General features: G+C 38.4%; 1 protein-coding gene across 2 annotated transcripts in view; it reads left to right on the forward strand.

Annotated features, from left to right (window-relative positions):
* The first annotated feature begins 2,395 nt into the window (after window positions 1-2,395).
* The window catches only part of CHM (CHM Rab escort protein), a 148,928-nt gene continuing 130,838 nt past the window's right edge, over window positions 2,396-20,485 (forward strand). For both annotated transcript variants that reach the window (XM_032765494.2, XM_075068739.1), the window contains exon 1: window positions 2,396-2,479. In XM_032765494.2, the coding sequence (XP_032621385.1) occupies window positions 2,431-2,479 (49 nt within the window). In that variant the 5' untranslated portion in view covers window positions 2,396-2,430. The remainder of the gene's footprint in view (window positions 2,480-20,485) is intronic.

The following is a 20,485-nucleotide window of genomic DNA, read 5'->3' on the forward strand; positions in this document are numbered from 1 at the left end:
CCCTTATTTATACATTAGTAATAGAATGACATGTGCCTTAAAGAAACCTTGTTAAGTAAGCATTTCAGTGATCAAGCAATAAGTTCCTTCTGATTATTGATTAACCAGATGTGGGTATTTCCAAAGTCTACAGCCTTGAGACCCCAATAGACACTCCTGGGGCACATGCTGCTCTTCTAAAATGTATCAGCAACTTCAAAACAATTCTTATCAGGAAGGACCCAGGGTCAAGCTGCCCTTTCTCTGGCACCCCAAACCCTGTCCCCTTCTGCCTTGGTCAAGCTGAGATTGCTAAATGGCCAATTTACAGCTTGCTGACTAGGCCGCCTTTAACAATAAGCCTTAGTGGTTTCAAGCACTCTGCTGGTTTGCCAAAGTCTCCCCATACAGTATTAGGAAACAAACCTAAATGTAAATTAGAGGTCAGATTATACATGAACAGCACATGGATAGAGCACGCTGTGCAGAGATAAGTTCCTACAAACTAACCAAGCTGTGCCAAAACATATGATGCAATGTACAACAAGTGTAATGTAGTGCGTAAATGTATATAAAGGAACAGGTTTTCTGTGTAACTTTGGATTTGTGGTATGCCCTGTACCTGATCAACTCAGCGTAGCTTTGCTGTATGCCAAATAAAGATACTTGGGTGATGCAATCTGCAGTTAAACTGAGTTTCTGCAAAGTCAAGTGGAAAGAGTTCTCAGAGGGAATCCCAACACAGATTAATCCCATTATTTGCAAATTGATTTGGTATCACAAACAAACAAACAAACATCAGTCTATAGAGTTTTTGTGAATGATCTAGTGCTATTATTTAATACTCCAAGTTCAGAATTGGTCACCCAAGTATTTTAATGTGTAATACATTCATTGTACTTAGAATAGGTGTTTGAATATAAGCACATGAATTTTATTTTGAATTTGAGTATATTATTGATTCATACTATTTTCAAAAATTCACAAATGTATGAATGTTAAAGGTCCTGAGTACACTCAAATTGATCTGAAGCCATAGCATTCACAAAATAGTCGTTATTTTTCCATTATTGAACTAGCTCTAGGAATCAGTGATTTGTCCAATTTATTTAGTATCTTCATGAGTGATCTACAGAAGGGATTAAACAGCACCCCAATGACATTTGCGATTGATACTAAATTAGGAGGAGATGGAAAATCAGTGAGGAAAAACAAATAATACAAATGGACCTAAAGAGACTGGATACAAAATAGGAAGAAAATAACAAAATGAGACACATTTTGGAAAAATAATCCAAAACACATAAAGAGGGAGAACGCTAGAAAGAAGTAATGCTAAAAGAGAGTCTCTGTTGGAGTGACATTGGACAACAAATTGGGCCTCAAATTACATACAAGATGGTAGCAAAAAAGGCTGATGGAGTTTTGGGCTGCATATGCATAAATATAAAATCATGAAGTGAGAAAGTAAGGGTTTCCCTCTGTAATACTGCATTCAGTTCTGGCACCTCATTAACAGAAAGATATTGCCACTTTGGAGACAATTGAAAGAATAACAATTGTTCTGGAGCTAGAGGAATCAAGGTACAACCAAAATGCTTAAATCTGTGTCCCTGGCTAAGCCATGTGAAAGAATGGAAGAATGATGATAATCAACAAATATTTAAGATATTGAAGTAGCGTATAACTAAATATAATGGGATGATTTAAATGCAGGCAGAATAGTTCATGGGATAGTCTGTAGAGTCACTGTAGATCAGGAGCCACAGAGGGGAAGGTAGGGTGGACAGAGGAGACTAGCTGTTTTCAGGGATAGCATTTTATAGGTTTTTACTTCCCACTGTAGATTGCTTTTCTTTCCCCCCAAAGGACAAAACTGCTGAGGGAAGTGTCTGAGTGAAAGCAGCAATGAGGAGACGGTTAGACTAAGGATAGAGCAGCAAATCTTGACTCATAAGAAGAGCCACACAGACCCTCGCATTCTGGCGACAGTCTCTGAAAGAGGCAGGCAGCAATACGCTAGTCTCTCTTCCGGATTACGAGGCATGCAGGGCTGGACCCAGCAGGGGTAGGTCTCCGGGTTTCGGACGGCGCTGATGCTGGGGGACGCCCTACTCTCAGCCATGCTATGGCCTATCAGGATACAGTGGGTGCAGGAGGAGCATGAGACTGACCGTGCCCTAAGTGCTCTGGATGGGCACACAGCAGACAGTCGGGGCTCTGCCCCCTGTCCTGCTCTGTCCAGCAGCTGCATATCCGCCAGCCAGAAGCCGGATCGTTAAATCGCCAGCGTCCCTTTAAGGGAATCGTCTCTCCCGCGAGAACTACACTCCCCATAATGCAAGGCGCACAAAGCAGCAACGGCGGCCCCGGCAGCTTCCACCAGACGCTCGCCTTGAATTGCAGGCTTATTTCCGCCAGCGTAGGTCACATGATCGACCCCCTCCTAAGATGGCGGACAATCTGCCCTCGGAGTTTGATGTGGTGGTGATAGGAACCGGTATGAGAGTCGCACCCTCGGGTCGGATCTGGGCTTTGGCTGGTAGCGCTCTGGGACGCGGGGGCAGAGCTGTGTGCGCGGGGCAGCAGACGTGGGGACGAGGCAGGGGGTCTCAAGGGCTGTGTGGAGCTATGGGGACGAGGTGGTGCCTGAGAGGCGGGAGCTGTGCGTGGGGGCTCGGGGGACTGAGGTCGGTGGCAGGAGACAGCAGCTGTGCAGGCACGGTCGGAGGAGTTGAGGCTAAGGAGGAGGGAGGACGGGGTGCCAGGTCTGTACTTGTGGGGTGGGAATCAGAACAACGAGGCTGAAGTAGGGGAGCTGAGCAGGTGGCTGGGGTGATGTTGGAGGGGATGATGGAGCAAGGTAAGAATTGTACACTATAGTGCTGGGACCAAGGACAGGTGCTGCTGCTAGGGAACAGAGATCAAGGGAATGAGGCGGTGGACATGTTTCTGAGGTAAGGATGGGTCTGGGACTTAACAAGGAGATGAATAAGGAAATGGACTATGAATCTGAGGCATGGGTTGGGGTCAGCGACTGGGAATCAAAAGGCATGAATTGTGCCTCAGAAGAAGGGAGCTCAAGTCTTGGTGCCAGAACCAGATATTCTTCTGGTATCTATAGTCTTTTTAGACTCCCATACACCTGTGACCAGATCTATATTAAGCAATCTTCCTCCTGGTTCAGTTAAAATATTATCCTTAAGCCTTTAAAGCTTTTAAAAAATTAAATCTTAGGTGACAAGATCTCCTTAGGTAATGTATGTGGTGATATTGACAATCTCTCTAAATTTCACTTACATAAACACGAGCTGATGTTTTACTTTGAGGCAATTTAAGATAGTTCTAAAATATTTGATTGAAACACAGCAAAATATTTACCAGGAAAACAAACTGTTAAAATTTTCTCCGTTTGTATTCATTTTGAAGGGGATTTTTTGCCCAGATAACTGAACTGAGAGCAGATGTGCTTAAATATTTGCTGTTTCATAGAACTCAGTGGTGATATTGGCTTAGCTGAAACAGCTCTTATTATAGAAAATCTTAAACTAGTGTGGTTATTCCTAAAATTATTTTGTACAAAACTAAGGTTATTCCCATCCCATATATCCTCTTTACTTGAGTTTCACCAGCTTTTGAGCCCAATCCTGCAATCAGATCTGGCTGGGTGGATCCAAGTACCTTGCTGAAGCTTCATGGGGTCTGCTCTGACCTGAGCTCTTCAGTCAGAACCTTCTAGTCCTGTAATTTTTCTCTCTCTTTTGAAGTAAGCAATCATGTTTGTTGTTGTGTTTTTTTTTTTTTTTTTTTATTGAGGAGGAGTGATTTAAATAGAGCAGTTGAAATCACTGATTTTTTTAAACAGTGATTTAAATCAGCAAAAAGGAAATTTTGATTTAAATCAGTTTTAATAAAGTTTTGCATTTGTACTTAATTATTTTCCTAATGAGAATTTGACTCTCCTGGGTCGGTAACCATGAAAACATGTTGATTTGCAGCTAAATATAGCCTTTATACTGAACTTGGTGCCTCTTTTTGCTAAAACAGGAGGATACACTATATCTATGCATATTTATTTAACCAAATATATAGCTTGACTTACATCTATTCACATTCATATTTTTTACATTTCTTATTATGTTAATTATCTTATTTACTAGAAGATTAATTTTTGACTTGCAATTTGTGTCATGTTCTTTGGATGGAAATTCAAATTCAGTTAACAGCATAAAACATCATTTAAAAAATAAAACTAATTTAAACGCTCTGGTTAGGTTTAAAAAAACTTTATCAAAATATATCTTGTGTATTAAAACTGTGTATCTAAATTATTTAACTGTAGTTAGTGAATTGAACTGATAGTGACCAGAAACTGTGTCCTTCAGGATTTTAGAACTAGAAGATCTCATCCTCTCGCATCTGGTTTTTATTCATAGATGGGAGGAGAACAAGCTCTCCTCCTTTTTTCAACTTCCAATGGTTTCTTAACTTTAAATGAATTAATGATTGAACTGAACTAGTTGAATGAACAGAAATGAAGAAAATATTTTCTGCACCCACAGAAGAGGCTATTGCTATCAAAAGCTGGTTTAGTACTTTAATAAATTCTGGTTCCACGTGCTTAGCTAGTGACTTCCACCAGTTCAGGATTTGACTTTCTTTAAAACTTTGCAGCAAAAACATACTCCTTAGTATTCTTTTTATTTAAAATTAAATTGGAAATTGACAGCCTATGTTAAGGCCTAAATTTATTATGGTCTATTAAAATAATTTAAATTAAATAGGCTTATTTTTAAAAAAATTAATTTAATTTAAATTAAAATCAGATTTTTTTTTAAAAAAAATCCTTGTATCCATTCTGTTTTTATGAAATAATTGTGTGCTATTCAAATTAACTTGCAGTCTTCTGAACCTTTAAACTGGGGGTGTGAGAGAGACAGAAGGAGATTTTTATTGGTAGATATACCTGAATGGCATATTCTGGGAATATTTCCCGTTTAAAAGGTTTGGTCAAAAAACCACATTCCTATTGTGTGTGCATTATAGTTAAATGATTTTAGTTAATATAGGGGCTAGCAAAAAATAGTAAAACATGGGTATTTTTCCATTGGTGAACATAACTGCTATTAAAGGTACCAAATCGAGATCCTTGGGTGAACCAAGAGACCTCTATGGGCTATTCGTGTAGATCAGTAGCAGGATTGAGGACCTAATGAAAAAACTGTAATAGTTTCCCTGGCCATTCAATTCTTGGTGGTCAGATACTGTGAAGCAGAATGAGAGGGAATGGTAGTCAGGGTATATCAAAACTCCATTTGTTTCCTGTGAAAGTTCAGTGATTGAAAAGCAGCCAAGACTCAGTTTTAGTTTACACACTTTTTCACATACAGTGAAAAAGCTTAATCATATTACTTGCATATCTGTGATGTATAAGCAATTAAAAAACAAAATTCTTCCTGAAAGTCAAATCAGTCTTTGACCAAGCTAACCCATCTTGCCTCTCAGATACCAGAGTACTACTGATGGTGGTAGTACAGAGTATAGGTAGGACAGAGTATAAACCTATGATGGAGTTTTATTGCTTTTCATGGTCATATGACATAAAATACATGGAAAGCAATTGCCTCACTGCTTCAGATCAATTGTCTGTCCAAGCAAATGTCCTGTCTCCAGTGGTGGCCAGTACTTGATGCTTCTGATGAAAGGTGCAAAAATACCATATAATTACCAACTATGGAATAATCTTCCCATAGGGAAAGTCTTCCTGACTCTAGTAAATTATTGACTGATTTATACTCTGAAGCCTAAGGGTTTCTCTCATTTTTCTTACTGTGTTGTGGCTAACTTATAGATACCTAATGTGCATGACTAGAGCCAGTTGGATGCTATTTGCTTGTATACTTCAGGTATCTCCCTCACCCTTAAGTTAGGCCAGGGGTAGGCAACCTATGGCACGCATGCTGAAGGCGTTTCATGAGCTGATTTCCAGTGGCACTCACACTGCCTGGGTCCTGGCCACCGGTCCAGGGGGCTCTGCATTTTAATTTAATTTTAAATGAAGCTACTTAAACATTTTAAAAACCTTATTTACTTTACATACAACAATAGTTAAGTTATATATTATAGACTTATAGAAAGAGACCTTCAAAAAATATTAAAATGTATTACTGTCATACAAAACCTTAACTCAGAGTGAATAAATGAAGACTCAGCACACTACTTCTGAAAGGTTGCCGACCCCTGGGTTAGGCACATGCCTAATATGAGCACTATTGACTTTAAAAATCTCATAGTATAAATATATATTTTCTAAAAAGAAATACAGACTAAATATCTGCCAAGATGATGTAGGTAGAAAAAATTGGTACATTAATAAAATTAAATTTGTCATTGTCTATAGATTCATAGTAAGTAAAATTACATGCATAATCACTATTTCTGTACATATTCATTTTCCAAATGTTTTCCCATTCATCTCATGTTGCTGCAGAATTTCCAGTTTGTTAGTAAATTCACCTCTGCATATTTCCCTTTCTGAGGAAAAGTGTTGCTGACAGGTTTTAACCTATCAACTCTTCTTAGTTAGTAACAAGTTCTGTCCTCTCACTCTGAGAGAGGCCAGAAAAATGTAAGAAGTCCAGAATGTTGTATAGCTCTGAAAAGTGCTTTCTGAAGCCTGGCATTGAAGGGGAAGTCTGTTTTTTCAATTCTCAGACCCCGGAAGAGCAGAGTTGTGACTTCAGGGAGCAGCTAGCTCCTGTCCATAAATCACAAGTTCTAGCCAGCCCTTCTGCAATTCCCTCCACATCATGATGATCTCCCAAGCTTCATGTCATTTTCTCTTGTGACTCTGTGATGTTTCAGATAACTCAGGTTTCAGTAATTAAAATCAATTATGGCTGCTCACCATCACATTTTCATGTTTAACATAAAATCCCAATATACAGAAACAAGTATAAACCTTAAGATTGACTTGCTGTACATGGCAAATAATTTGTTTTACAATTTGCCATGTCTAGACTGAAATGTTAAGGTGTCTCCATTTTTCACTTTTGGTTGTACTATGGAGATTATTTTGAATGCTGGAAGTTACTAGAAGATGAAGACTGCCTGAGGACAGTACAGCTAGGGTTTTGCTATATGACTGAGTAAATAGAGATTTTAATCTTTGTAATACCTTGATGTTGTGAAGGCTAATCTTTGTGGATTAGTAATTGATGTGCTGTAAGACAAAGGCCCTGCCCTTTGGAGTTTAGTCCTTGCTGCATTGAAGCTTTTACCTGTAGTTAGTGATATAATAGATCTGCCATTAAGGAGGAGTTACTCTGTTCATCTTCTAAATTGAGGGTTTTTATTGGATCTTATCTATTTCAGTTTATAAAAGAGCCTAAGCCATAGGTATTTATACAAAGATTAAAATAATCAAGTACAGAAGTTTAGATGTTATGTAGGAATGGAATTTCATGGGGTTTTCAAAGCAAATCAACGTTCTCTTATTTGCCTGTGTGCTTCTAGTGCCCAAAGACTCGAAGTAGGATTAGGGCCATAGTGTACTAGGCACCCTACAATTACATAGAGGCTCAGTCCCTAACCTGAATACTTTAGTCTAGCAAACAGATGGAGATAGGGGAAGATAAGGGGACTGAGATAAATTACTTAGATTAGCTCTCTCTAAAACGTTTTTTATTTAAAATAAAATATTTAAGTAGTTCAGAACCATAATCTATCCCTAAATGTCCCTTACCATACTTGTTGGCTGACAGAAATGGGTGTTTGAAGAGGGGTTAGAAGGAGACAGTACGTGCATGAGGGTGAACTGAAAAATGTACAGTGGCATTTAGTGAGAGGCATAAAAATGGGTGCTGGAGGCAGGCATCTTTCATGCTGCGGCAAACACAATAAGAAACGAGGTTAGTAGGAAGGGGCAGAGTTGTGACGGGCCTTGAAGAGATGTACGGTCTGTTGTGGTGGAAAGCAGGAAGTCAGTGGAAGGATTCAGTGAGGTGGGCCTTATGGTCAGGGCAAAAGACAAGGAAGAGATTAGCAGCTTGGAGGGGGTGTATTATTTGTTTTAGTTACCTTTTCCTTGTTGTACTTTAGAAGAGATCAGATATTGCACATACGTTGTATTTTAATTAGCTAGACTCATTCATATTAGAAGTAAGGCATCTGGAAAAGCTGGCAAGAAATGTGGTGGATTCTCCCATCACTTAATCTTTAAATCAAAAGTAGATATCTTTCTAAAAATGATGTGCTGGTTCAGTGGTTTCAACTTTTTTCATTTGTGGACCTCTCAAAAATTTCACATGGAGGTACGGACCCCTTTGGAAATCTTAGACATAGTCTGCGGACTCCCAGGAGTCCATGGGCTCTTGGTTGAAAACCACTGCTCTAATTGAACCACAAGTTACTGGACTTGATGCACAAATTTCCGGGTGAAATTTTATGGCCAATATTGTGTAGGAAATCAGATTAGATAAACAATCCTTATCAACATATAACATCATATAAATCTACGAATCTTTGCAATAGCAGTATGACTAAACATTATCAAACCGAAATGCTCCTGTTCAAAAGATGCAAAAGATAGAGGCTGTTGTGGGTAGTCAGTTTTAGTATATTGCCTTAGTTCTGTGTTTCTCTGCTTTTTGGTGTTGACTTAATGTTAACTTTTTAATATGTAGCCATTGATATCTAATTGTCAAAAACATGATTTTTGTAAGACATTAAAATATTTATGCTGACTTTTTAATGCATATTAGTAATTAAGACCTTTTACCCTTGCTTTGTCTTTTCCTGTTTTTGATTATATAATTTGTGCATCTGGTAATTTTAGTGATTCAATTAAGTGGTGACATTAGATTTGAATTTGTTCTTATTTCAGATTCATTTAACTGTTTTCCCCATCGTGAACTTAATTAAAATGGAACCTTACGCTAAATTCTGGTCATCAGTTCTCCAACTAATACTTCACTTCTTTTCCTCCTCCTCCTCTTCCTCATAGCTTCTGAATTAATACCATGATACTCATGAAGTAAAGAGAAATGTTGCATTTACTGAAGGAACTGGCTTCCCTGATCTCCAGTTAAATACAGCAGGGAGTTTTTGTCCTGGTACAATGGAAAGATAATTTCATTTTTTTAAAGGAAATTATATAATTAGCTGTGTAATATAAGAATGTATGCTATATTTTTGGCTGTACTGTAGGTCTAAATCAGCAACAAAACTTTCATTATCAAAGTGAAGGTAAACTTAATCCCCTTTTCCTTAGGACTTTAGATATCAAAGGATACAAAACAGCTAACCACATCTTGAATTTCCCAGGTTAAGAAATTAAGCAAGCTTGTCCTGCTATAGCAACATCTTTTTTTGTGAGTTCTGTTTTTTCAGTCATAATATTTAAGAAGTCAGGCTATTTAACATCCTATCAAAGCCACTCAAATATCATTATATTTTGAATGCAGTTTTATTTTGGTTAAATTATCTAGTAATTGAAAAACCTCATTTATTTAACAGATATTATACATGTCATTCATTCCATAAGCCATTACTGCCAATTTGATCAGTCTGTGCTTTTTAAAAAATTGTGTTTTAAATGAACGAGTAGGAATTCCTAATCTGTCTGAGAATAGTATTTCAGAGTGCCTGATCTTGCAAGCACTTTACTCTCTCGAGTAATACGTTGAAGGCCATGGGATTATTCGTTTGAGTAAATTTATTCACATTCATATGTGTTTGCAGGATCAGTCTTTGAATTAAGACATATTAAAAGACTGGTTATACTTATTAGTGCCGGAGGAGGAGATTATGAGCTCTTAGATAAAATCACACTTTTTCAGAAAAAAGCATAAATTTGTTAATTTAATTTACATGATAGAATGGTACTGTCAAGTATTCAGGCTCATACACTTCTCTTTAAATGATGATTTAAAAAGAGAAAATTGTAGACAAACCAATTCAATAACATTGAAGTTATGGTAGAAACCATTCTGAGTTAAGACTGATGCTATCTCTAACGTAGTTAATACCTTTATATTGCATATAGTATTTGTCTTAAATTGAATTGCCTTGTTTGGTTGGAATATACTGTGATATTAACATTGCATAAACTTGTCTGGTTATTGTAGAAGGCCTGTGTTGGCATCTGTTTAAGTTGTAAAATAAAGGATGTTGTTCTCTAAAAGGTGGTTGTATTCACGTTTTGTCTGCCAGTAATTCTAATTTTTTTTAAAAAGTTATTCTTTATAAAAGCAGTCACAGTAAATTTTCTAGTTCTATGCAATTTTCTTTCCATTCTGCTCTTCGTCGGTTATAAATAACACATGAAATGACTTTCAAGGTAGAAAGCAGGAATCCATTTTGAAATATTCTATAAAATAAAGAGTGATTTATGGTTTCATATGATTTTGGCTGAAAGCACTCGGGCTTTGCCAGGTCATCAAAGTCCTGTCAGGGGAATCTATTATTTATTATTCAATATGCTGGGAGTGGTGTAAGTATTTTATTTTATGTTTATCTTATGCAAGTATAATGTTAGAAAAAATCAATTCCGGATACTAATACAGTTTTTAAGATATATCCTGTAAAACTTACCTAAAAATTGTAGATGTGAATTACAAAGATGAACATTAGCTATTCTGATCTAAAAGAGAATTTTGAAAAATGAGTAACTCCTAATGTTGCTGCAAGATATTATTAGGGTGTTCCTCAGGAATTTTTTCTCTGTAACTTGATAATGTGCTTTCTCTCCTTTATATTTTGGTTACTCTGCTTTTCATAAATAAACAGTCTCTTTTTACACAAGTTAATATTTAGGCACATGATAGGGAAAAGCTGGACCGGGTTACTTATGAAAACATGATATTCCCATGAACTTCTGAAATACTATGTTTGTTTCATGATGTCATCTTTGTAAATAAATGGTGACTAAAGATATTTGTTTAATCTCATAGGTTAGCAGAGTGGCATTGACTTGTCGTATTAATGTTTATAAATCAGGGGACAGAGCTACATTTTTTGTAAATGAGTAATTCTCTATCCTTTTAAGTGTCAAGAGAGCAAAACTGATTTTCACAGCCACACCTAAAGTTTTTGATATCCCTTTTCTTTGCCTTCTCAGTGACTTTTTCACCTGACTAACTCTTTTTGCCTTTCAAGTGCTGTCTCTGCTTTGAGTAAGTGCTTGCCCTTACTGATTTAATTCCTGATTAGTTTGGACATCACATCCAAAAACTTCTCAGACAATGCAACTGCCACTGAAGCCTTTTCAGAGTCCTTTTAAAATGGACAGGGTTCTGCTTCAGAAATCTTTAGCACAGGACATTATCACAGATATTCTGTGTTGCTTCTTTCCTTTCCCTCATGTAGTATGAGTGTTTGGCAATTCTGTGAACCCTTTACTTCTCGGATCATCTTACTTAGGGTCCTGATGCTACCAAGACTGAAGTGGGGTAAAAACAGAGGCTCCAGTAATCTGCAACCCTGCTTCAAGCCCCAGTATAAAGATAACTTCGTTAATAGTGCAGGATCAGACCACCTTTCTGCAAGGAAGCAAAAAAAAAAAGAGGGAGAGAGGTTTTGGAAGACTCGGATACAAGTCAAACAAAAATAGCTACATCTTTGGTTGCTCTCCAAAACTGTCTTTGTGGATTTTGTCCAGTGTGACTTTTCTTTTCCTATCTTGGGAACGGTTGGTTTAATATTGTCTGCATTTATGCTTTTATTATGCTGTATATAGAATCTCTACAAATCTAGTGTTCCCAGGACATTTTTGTCCTTAATCAAACCCCTGTGGTCCTTGGTGTATAAATAGTACTGTTAATCTCTTGTAGATGTAAGTACTTAGAGAACTGGCCATTCAAGACAATCGTAGCATCATTACTCTGTGATATCCAATTGTTTATGCAAAAGTTTTTAGTATAACTAAAACTGTATATGTTTTATGTGTGTGGGGCATGCGTATATGCTACAGTGGCTCATCGCCCCAGTTTCTTTGAAATTATAACATGCTCTGGTGAGTTACTTGGATAAAACCTAATACTGTAAATCACAGGAAGAATAATTTTGGTACTACACAAAAGACCGAAAAGTTGTATGCAGAGACGACCTGTTAAACTGTTATTAATTGCCAGTGAGTTTTTAAAAAGTGGTACTGCTAAGAGCAATAGAATTAAATCATACTTAAGAAGAAATCATTAAAATAAAATTTAAGTAGTGAGTAGCATTTTAGTGGCACTGAACCATGATTATTGGTTCTACAAAGTTAATGGGCCCTGAGACTCTTCTAAAAGAGGAGTGGAATGGACAAATATGCTTATTATGATCACTGTAAAATAATGTTTTATGATACCGCTTTAGGGAGAGCTTTGCATAATACTTGATCATGATTTCAGTCATCTGACACTTGATTTTTTTTTTTTTTTTTTTGAAAGCTGATGTATGTATATTCCTGAATATTTTTCTTTGACTGTTTTGTTTCTCACTTCAATTTTTAAGTTTAATAGATCAGACATTGGGAACAAAAGAGCAAATTACTGAAGCTGTGGTGTTTTCTCTCATGTTACCCTGCCAGGTTGTCTGAACTGAAGCTGGGTGTGAGGCTGTTCTATTCTGCATGTGTATTCAGCTTAGTCACTTCCAAACAAAACCTTTGTCTATATTTTTCCCTCTAATGTTCCTTCTTTGGTAGTTCCGTGTCATCAGGAATATAAGAATGGCCCTACTGGGTCAGACCAAAGGTCCATCTAGCACAGTATCCTGTCTTCTGACAGTGGTCAGTTCCAGATGCCCCAGAGGGGATGAACAGAACAGATAATCATCAAGTTATCCATCCCTTGTTGCTCATTCCCGGCTTCTGGCAAACAGAGGCTAGGGATACCATTCCTGCCCATCCTGGCTAATAGCCATTGATGGACCTGTCATCCATGAATTTATCTAGTTCTTTTTTGAACCCTGTTATAGTCTTGGCCTTCATGACATCCTCTGGCAAGGAGTTCCACAGGTTGACTGTGCGTTATTTGAAGAAATAACTTCCTTTTATTTGTTTTAAACCTGCTGCCTATTAATTTCATTTGATGACGCCTAGTTCTTGTTTTATGAAAAGTAGTAAACACACTTCCTTATCTACTTTCTCTACACCAGTCCTGATTTTATAGATCTCAATCATATCTCCCCTTAGACGTCTCTTTTCCAAGATGAGAAGTCCTAGTCTTATTTCTCTCTCCATATACGGAAGCTGTTCCATACCCCTAATAATTTTGTTGTCCTTTTCTGAACCTTTTCCAATTCCAATATATCTTTCTTGACATGGGGAGACCACATCTGCACACTGTAATCAAGATGTGGGCATACCATGGATTTATATAGAGGCAACGTGATATTGTCTGTCCTATTATCTATCCCTTTCTTAATTATTCCCAGCATTCTGTTTGCTTTTTTGACTGCTGCTGCACATTGAGTGGATGTTTTCAGAGAACTATCCACAATGACTCCAAGATCTTTCTTGAGTGGCAACAGCTAATTTAGACCTCATCATTTTATATGTATGGTTGGGTTTGTGCTTTCCAATGTGCATTACTTTGCATTTATCAACAGTAAATGTCATCTGCCATTTTGTTGTGCAGTCACCCTGTTTTGAGAGATCTTTTTGTAGCTCTTCACAGTCTGCCAGGGTCTTAACTATCTTTAGTAATTTTGTATCATCTTCAAATGTTGCCACCTCACTGTTTACCCCTTTTTCCAAATAATTTATGAATATGTTGAATAGAGCTGGTCTCAGAACAGACCCCGAGGCACACCACTGATTACCTCTCTCCATTTTGAAAACTGACCATTTATACCTACGCTTGGTTTCTTATCTTTTAACCAGTTTCCAGTTCATGAGAGCACCTTCCCTCTTATGCCGTGACAGCTTACTTTGCATAAGAGCCTTTGGTGAGGCTGATTAATTCTGTTTTATCAAGTAAAAAGCTAAAAAGGCATGTGCTTCTCCCTTTGACCAATCAGAGGATCTTGTTTAAATCTACGAATCGTCTTTCCTTTCTAAATACTTCATTCAGTTACTCAGTTTGCGGCTGCTGTAGCACCAGAAATATCTTGTTTTATTGTTCTGTAGCACCACCTACAACCAAACAAACCAAAAACAAAACCCCAGACCTCTTTAGGTTACTTTATATATATTTTTGGTAAAAACTACAAGCTAGTTACATTTTGAATCTAGGCATTTACACATTGCTTGTCACCACAATACAGTAACTTAACGTTGTTTCGTTGTTACATTGCTGATCAGTTGGAAAACATGCTCATTTAAAGTTGTGCAGTGCTCCCTTTATAATGTCGTTTGGCAGCTGCCTGCTTTGTCCAGTGCTTGCAGGAAGAGCAGCCCATTGGAGCGAGTTGGTCAGGTCTCATAACCAGGGTGGCTCGAGGCACCAGCAAAGGAAGCAAGTGCTTGGGGTGGCCAATGGAAAGGGGCAGCACATCTGGGTCTTTGGCGGCAATTCGGCAACGGGTCCTTCCCTCCGAGAGGGAGTGAGGGACCCACTGCCGAAGAATGAAGTGGTGCGGTAGAGCTGCTGCCGATTGTGGCTTTATCTTTTTTTTTTCTGGCTTTGCCGCTTGGGGTGGTAAAAAAGCTGGAGCTGGCCCTGCCCCCTATTAGCTCCCATTCCCCTAAGTTCCCTGTGTGGCAGTTGCCCAGCAGGCTATCAGTTACTGGCAATTCAGCTGTCCCTCCCCACGCTGCCCTGTGCTGCTCCTGCCCTCTGCCTTGGAACTGCTCTCCGGTGCTTCCTGCTTGCTGGGTGGGGAGGAGGAAGAAGGGAGCTAATATCAGGGTGTCCCCTTCCCCTCTACTCCTGCATCCTGCTTGCCCCATTTCCAAAGGGCAGGGGGGACACACAACAGGGCTCAGGACGGAGAGAGCTTGCTGGCAGGAGCTGCTGTCTCAACTTACTAGCTATTTAAAAAAGGCAGTGTAGTTAGTGTGGTGTCCGTGTACTTAAAGGGGAAATGTGCATCTCTCTCTCACACACACACACACACACGGTGTGTCTCTGTCTGCCATGCTGTCTCCCCTCCCTCCATTCATGCTGCCTTGTAGAGTGTGAGACTACATTAACAGCGTGTTAACCCTTGAGGGCTCAGCTGATTGCTAGTTCATCATTTAGCAATAAGGCATTCCCTGGGAAGTATCCCACCCTCTGACTTAACCACCTCAACCAAGCTTCACAATCATCATCGCTGTGTACCAGTATTAAATTGTTTGTTTAAAACTTGTGTGTGTATATAGTCTTTGGTGAAAAAAATGTCCCTGGAACCTACCCCCCCCCCCCCCCCCCCCCCCGTCCATTTACTTTAATTCTTATGGGGAAATTGGGTTCGCCTATCATTGTTTTGCTTGAAGTCGCATTTTTCAGGAACATGTCTACAATGTTAAGCGAGGAGTTACTGTACATGAATGTCTTACAAGTTCTAACTATTGCAGAGATCTTGCTATTAGGATTATCCAGTGAACACCCCCAGAATTACCTGCTACAGTCTTTTAAATACAAATAAATGTATTACAGTAGGTCAGCTGTGTGACTACAGAAGACTTTTGTATTGAAAGTGCCTGCTTGCTTCCCGCATTCCTTTGCTTAATGGTTCCCTCCAACACTTTTTTTTTTTTTTATTATAAAGTGCCTCTCGTGGCTTTTTTAACAGAGATATTTAACTGAATTAAATGTTTAAACTTTTTGCTACAAATGTCCTGTATAATTTGGTACAAGCATATTAGTTACAGTGGAAAGATCCAATTTCCATTAGTAATTCAGGAATTGAGACATTTCCTACAAACAATTGCAGCTGTATATGTTACATAAGGAGCTTGGATCAGGAAACTTGTCCATTGTAATTACTGGAAAGAGCCTTGCACATGTGGGGCATTGTGTAATAATAAATAATTGCTAATCAAACGGAGAGTGAAGTGGGAAAGCTAAAAGTAAATTTTGGATTATATTAATGTCAATTATATATATATTTTTGCTATAGAATTTTTTAGGGCTGTCAGGTGACTAAAAAAAAAACTCAACTACTTGCGCTGTTAAACAATAATAGAATACCATTTATTTAAATATTTTTGGATGTTTCCTTATTTTCAAATATATTAATTTCCAGTGCAACACAATACAAAATGTACTGTGCTCACTTTATATTTATTTTTATTACAAATATTTGCACTGTAAAAAACAAAAGAAATAGTATTTTTCAGTTCCCCCATTACAAGTACTGTAGTGTAATCTCCTTATAATGAAAGTTGAACTTACAAATGTAGAATTATGTTAAAAGAAACTTCATTCAAAAATAAAAAAATGCAGAACTTTAGAGCCTCCAAGTCCACTCTGTCCTAATTCTTGTTCAGTCAGTTGCTCAGACAAACAAGTTTGTTTACATTTGTGGGAGCTTATGCTGCCTGTTTCTTGTTTACAATGTCACCAAAAAGTGAGAACAGGCTTTTGCATGGCACTCTTGTAGCTGCTATCGCAAGATATTTACGTGCCAGATGTGCTAAAGATTCATATGTCCTTTCATGTTTCAGCCACCATTCCAGAGGAAATGACTATACTCAATAATAATCCAAAACAGTGCGGACCAGTGCATGTTCATTTTCATTATCTTTTCTTTTCTTGATGGTTCAGGTTCTGTAGCTTCCACATCGGAGTGTGGCTCTTTGAACACATCTGAAAGCATGGTCCACACCTAGTCCCTCTGAGATTTTGGAAAGCACTTCAGATTCTTAAACCTTGGGTCGAGTGCTGGATCTATCATTAGAAGTCTCACATTGGTATCTTCTTTGCATTTTGTCAGATCTGCAGTGAAAGTATTCTTAAAATGAAGAACATGTGCTGGGTCATCCTCCGAGACTGCTATACCATGAAGTATATGGCAAAATGCGGGTAAAACAAAGAGCAGTAGGCATACAATTCTCCCCCAAGGGAGTTCAGTCACAAATTTAATTAACACTATTTTTTTTAACACACGTCATCAGCATGGAAGCATGTCCTCTGAAATGGTGACCAAAGCATGAAGGGTCATGCAAATGTTTAACATATCTGGCATGTAAATACCTTGCAATGCTGGCTACAAAAGTGCCATATGAATGCCTGTTCTCACTTTCTGGTGACATTGTAAATAAGAAGCAGGCAGTATTAGCTCCCGTAAATGTAAACAAACTTGTTTTGTCTTAGTGGATTGCTGAACAAGAAGTAGGACCAAGTGGATTTATAGGCACTGAAGTTTTACATTGTTTTGTGTTTAAGGGTCCAATTATGTAACAAAAAACCCCTACATTTGTAAGTTGCACTTTCAGGATAAAGAGATTGAACTACAGTAGTTGTAAGAAGTGAACTGAAAAATGATTTTTTATCATTTTTACAGTGCAAATATCTAAAATAATATAAAGTGAGCACTTTACACTTAGTATTCTGTGTTGTAATTAAAATCGATATGTTTGAAAATGTAGAAAACATCCACAATATTTAATAAATTTCAATTGGTATTGTGTGATTAAAACTGTGAGTAATAGTGATTGATTTTTTTTATTTGCGTGAGTTAACTGTGATTAATTGACAGCTCTAATTTTTTGCTAGATTTGACTGGGCAGTTTTGAAAATTGAACAGAGAAAGCTCGCTGAATTGAAATTCAGTCATACCTAACTTTTATTTCCTCATGTAAGCAGAACTACAGTTGATATTGGCACCTTAATGACCATGCCATATTTAATACATAACTTTGAGGCAATTTAGTTACAATAAATATACAGGTATTATGTATTTTTACTTATGAATCACATCACATTACCATTAATGAAATTTTGTCTGATTCTCAGAGGCTCTTTGGGGGGGTTCTGGGTGCAGGGGCATGGCAGTGGGACTCAAGAGATCCAGGTGAAGATGGTGGAAGTCTGGGTATGAGGAAATGGGTCTGGGTTTTGGGACTCATTGGGGATTGATGGGGTAGGGGTCCAGGTGCAGCAGTTGAGAATCAGTGGGGTGAAGATCTGGGTATGAGGGGCGCATCGGAGGGTCCAGGTGTAGGCGCATGTGGCTTGTCAGGGTGAGGGTTCGATAGGCCTTTTTAACAAAGAAGCCCTGCTGTTGCCGCCGAGGGGACGCTGCGTGCTGGGCTTCCACTTCCCCCTGCGATTCCCCTATCCTCTTTTTTATTCTCCGTCCCCCACCCCTCATTCTCACATTCCCCTCCCCCTGCCCTATTCCACCGTCTTCCTTCCTCACTGCCTCCCCCACCCCTTATACTCCCCTTCTGTGTGCTGGGAGCCCTCCTGTTTTCTGTTCAAGAGTGCCTGCCTGCCTGCAGTGGGCCTGGGTAATGGGAGATGGTGGAAATGAGGGGAGGGAGGGTGACTGGCACTAGGACCAGGAGGCGATGTTCAGCTGCAGAGACAGCAGAGCTGAGATTCATCCTCCTTCAGCTGGGCAGTTCTGTGCCTGCAGAACGAGGGGGGCAGTGGCACGTAACCCCATCTGTACCCCAGCCCTTGCATCTGTGGAGGGGGAGCAATCCCCCCCCCTCCCCAAACTGAACCAATGGTTGCCTCTCTCCTCTCCCCTTCCTTCCCCTCCATGAGCAGCTTGTCTGCTGTTTTCTTCAGGGAAACAGGAAATCTGCAGGGGGCGGGGCCGCTGTTTTCTGCGGGCATGCAGTCCTGCAGAATCCCCCCCAGGAGTAAAATGTTCATATGAATTTCTTGTATCCAATAATGTGTGGATTAAAATTTAAAAGATTAAGCTCGATGAAGTAACTTTGGAAGTACATTGAACTATCTGGATCTTCTCTGATGTGGCCGCTCTTGGCCTACTGTGCTAGACACATTTGGTTCTGCCTCCAAGGAGCTGCAAGCACGGGGAAAGACTTGCTGTAATGGATCGGCAGACTTTTCTGCTATAATAAAATGTCATCTTAACTCACACGAAAATTTCCTATTTTCACTGTGTTTAATTCTAGAATTTGATTGCAGAATACTTTACAAGGAAGCAGTGCTTTTTACTTAAATTTGAAGTGGAAAGGTATAAATGACCCTGAAAAGTAGGCAGATTTCAGTTTTTAAAATTTGTAGATCTGAAATGTAGTATTAAAGATAAATTGAAAAGCTTTTAAAAACATATTAAATAGTATATTGCCAAAACATTAAGAGTTTGTGTAAGACTTAAGTTTTAGAGTAAATACATTTTAAAAAGCTGAAAATAATTTCCTTAGAATTCAAGGTTGTTTCATTTGAAACTGTTTATTCATTTAATTTTTTTTTTGTGGCCAGTACCATGACATTTAGGTATACAACAAACAAAAAACAATATCTCATTGTTTTCTGCATTGGACAGCACAAATAACCACTCCAGTCTTACTTGTAGCCCCAGTGCAGTATAACTAAAATCTTAATGAGACAAATACTTCACAGTTGAACAAATGCTTGATCAAACAGATGTTGTGTGCTTTACTTAATGTAAACCTCTATTTCTGTCTTAATAACAGCGCAAGTTCCACAGCTAGAGATGCTCCATCAAAAAGCAACCTTTTGGTTTTCAAGAGCGGAGATCTAGGGGCTCCTGGGAGAATGGGAAGTATCTCAGCTGATCTCCACTGTCACATGGGTCCTGATCCCAAGCCCATTAAAGTCAACTGGAATCTTTCTATTAGCTTCAACAGGATTTGGATCGGGCCAGTGATGCATATAGAAATCGGAGAGAATATCTCTAAATCCTAAAGCGCAGCATGGGGAGTAATCCTAACCTCTGAGATCTTGTTAAGTTTACATTTAATAATAACATACCAGTGCTATTCTCACATATTTCATAGCTCATGATGTATCTTTTTCTTCACTGTCTTTCCTATTATGTCCATTTTAATATACAAGGAATTGTCATCTTTGACAAAAAATAAATCCACCATTTCGGAAGGAGAGAATTTAAAAACAGCTAAGCAATCATTATTTAACAGAGTATTTCTTAATTCTTTTTTCATGTGGGTTTGCATCCCTTGTAACTTGATCTCATCCACAACTGTCCACAGGTGACTACATTTGCCCAGAAATTATTTACTTATAGATTACTAGCACTTTGTCTCTTGCAGCAAAACATGAAGCCGTGTGCTGTCCTCATCATCTGTCACTATTAGCACGTAGCAATAGGTGGAGCTTCAGATTGGATACTTAACTGCAGCACCCTGGAATAGCTGATAGATGTTTTTGAGACTATATCTAGGTCATACAATGTTAAATGCAGTATCAGGGCAGTATATGATTCATGAAAAACACTTTGGCGATCCATAAATTGCACAGCTAGCATGGAAAAGTTATGTAAATTGTTTAGTTAACTGATGTAAAATGGACAAAAGAAGTAGGAAAAGATTTTTAATCTACATGTGTATTACTAATTAGGAATAAAATATACCTACTACTACTAATTATTTAAAACAGCCTATTTGTCAGTTGTGTCATTCAAGTTTGTCAGT

The sequence above is a fragment of the Chelonoidis abingdonii genome, chromosome 8 (assembly GCF_003597395.2).
Source record: "Chelonoidis abingdonii isolate Lonesome George chromosome 8, CheloAbing_2.0, whole genome shotgun sequence".
Lineage (NCBI taxonomy): Eukaryota > Metazoa > Chordata > Testudines > Testudinidae > Chelonoidis > Chelonoidis abingdonii.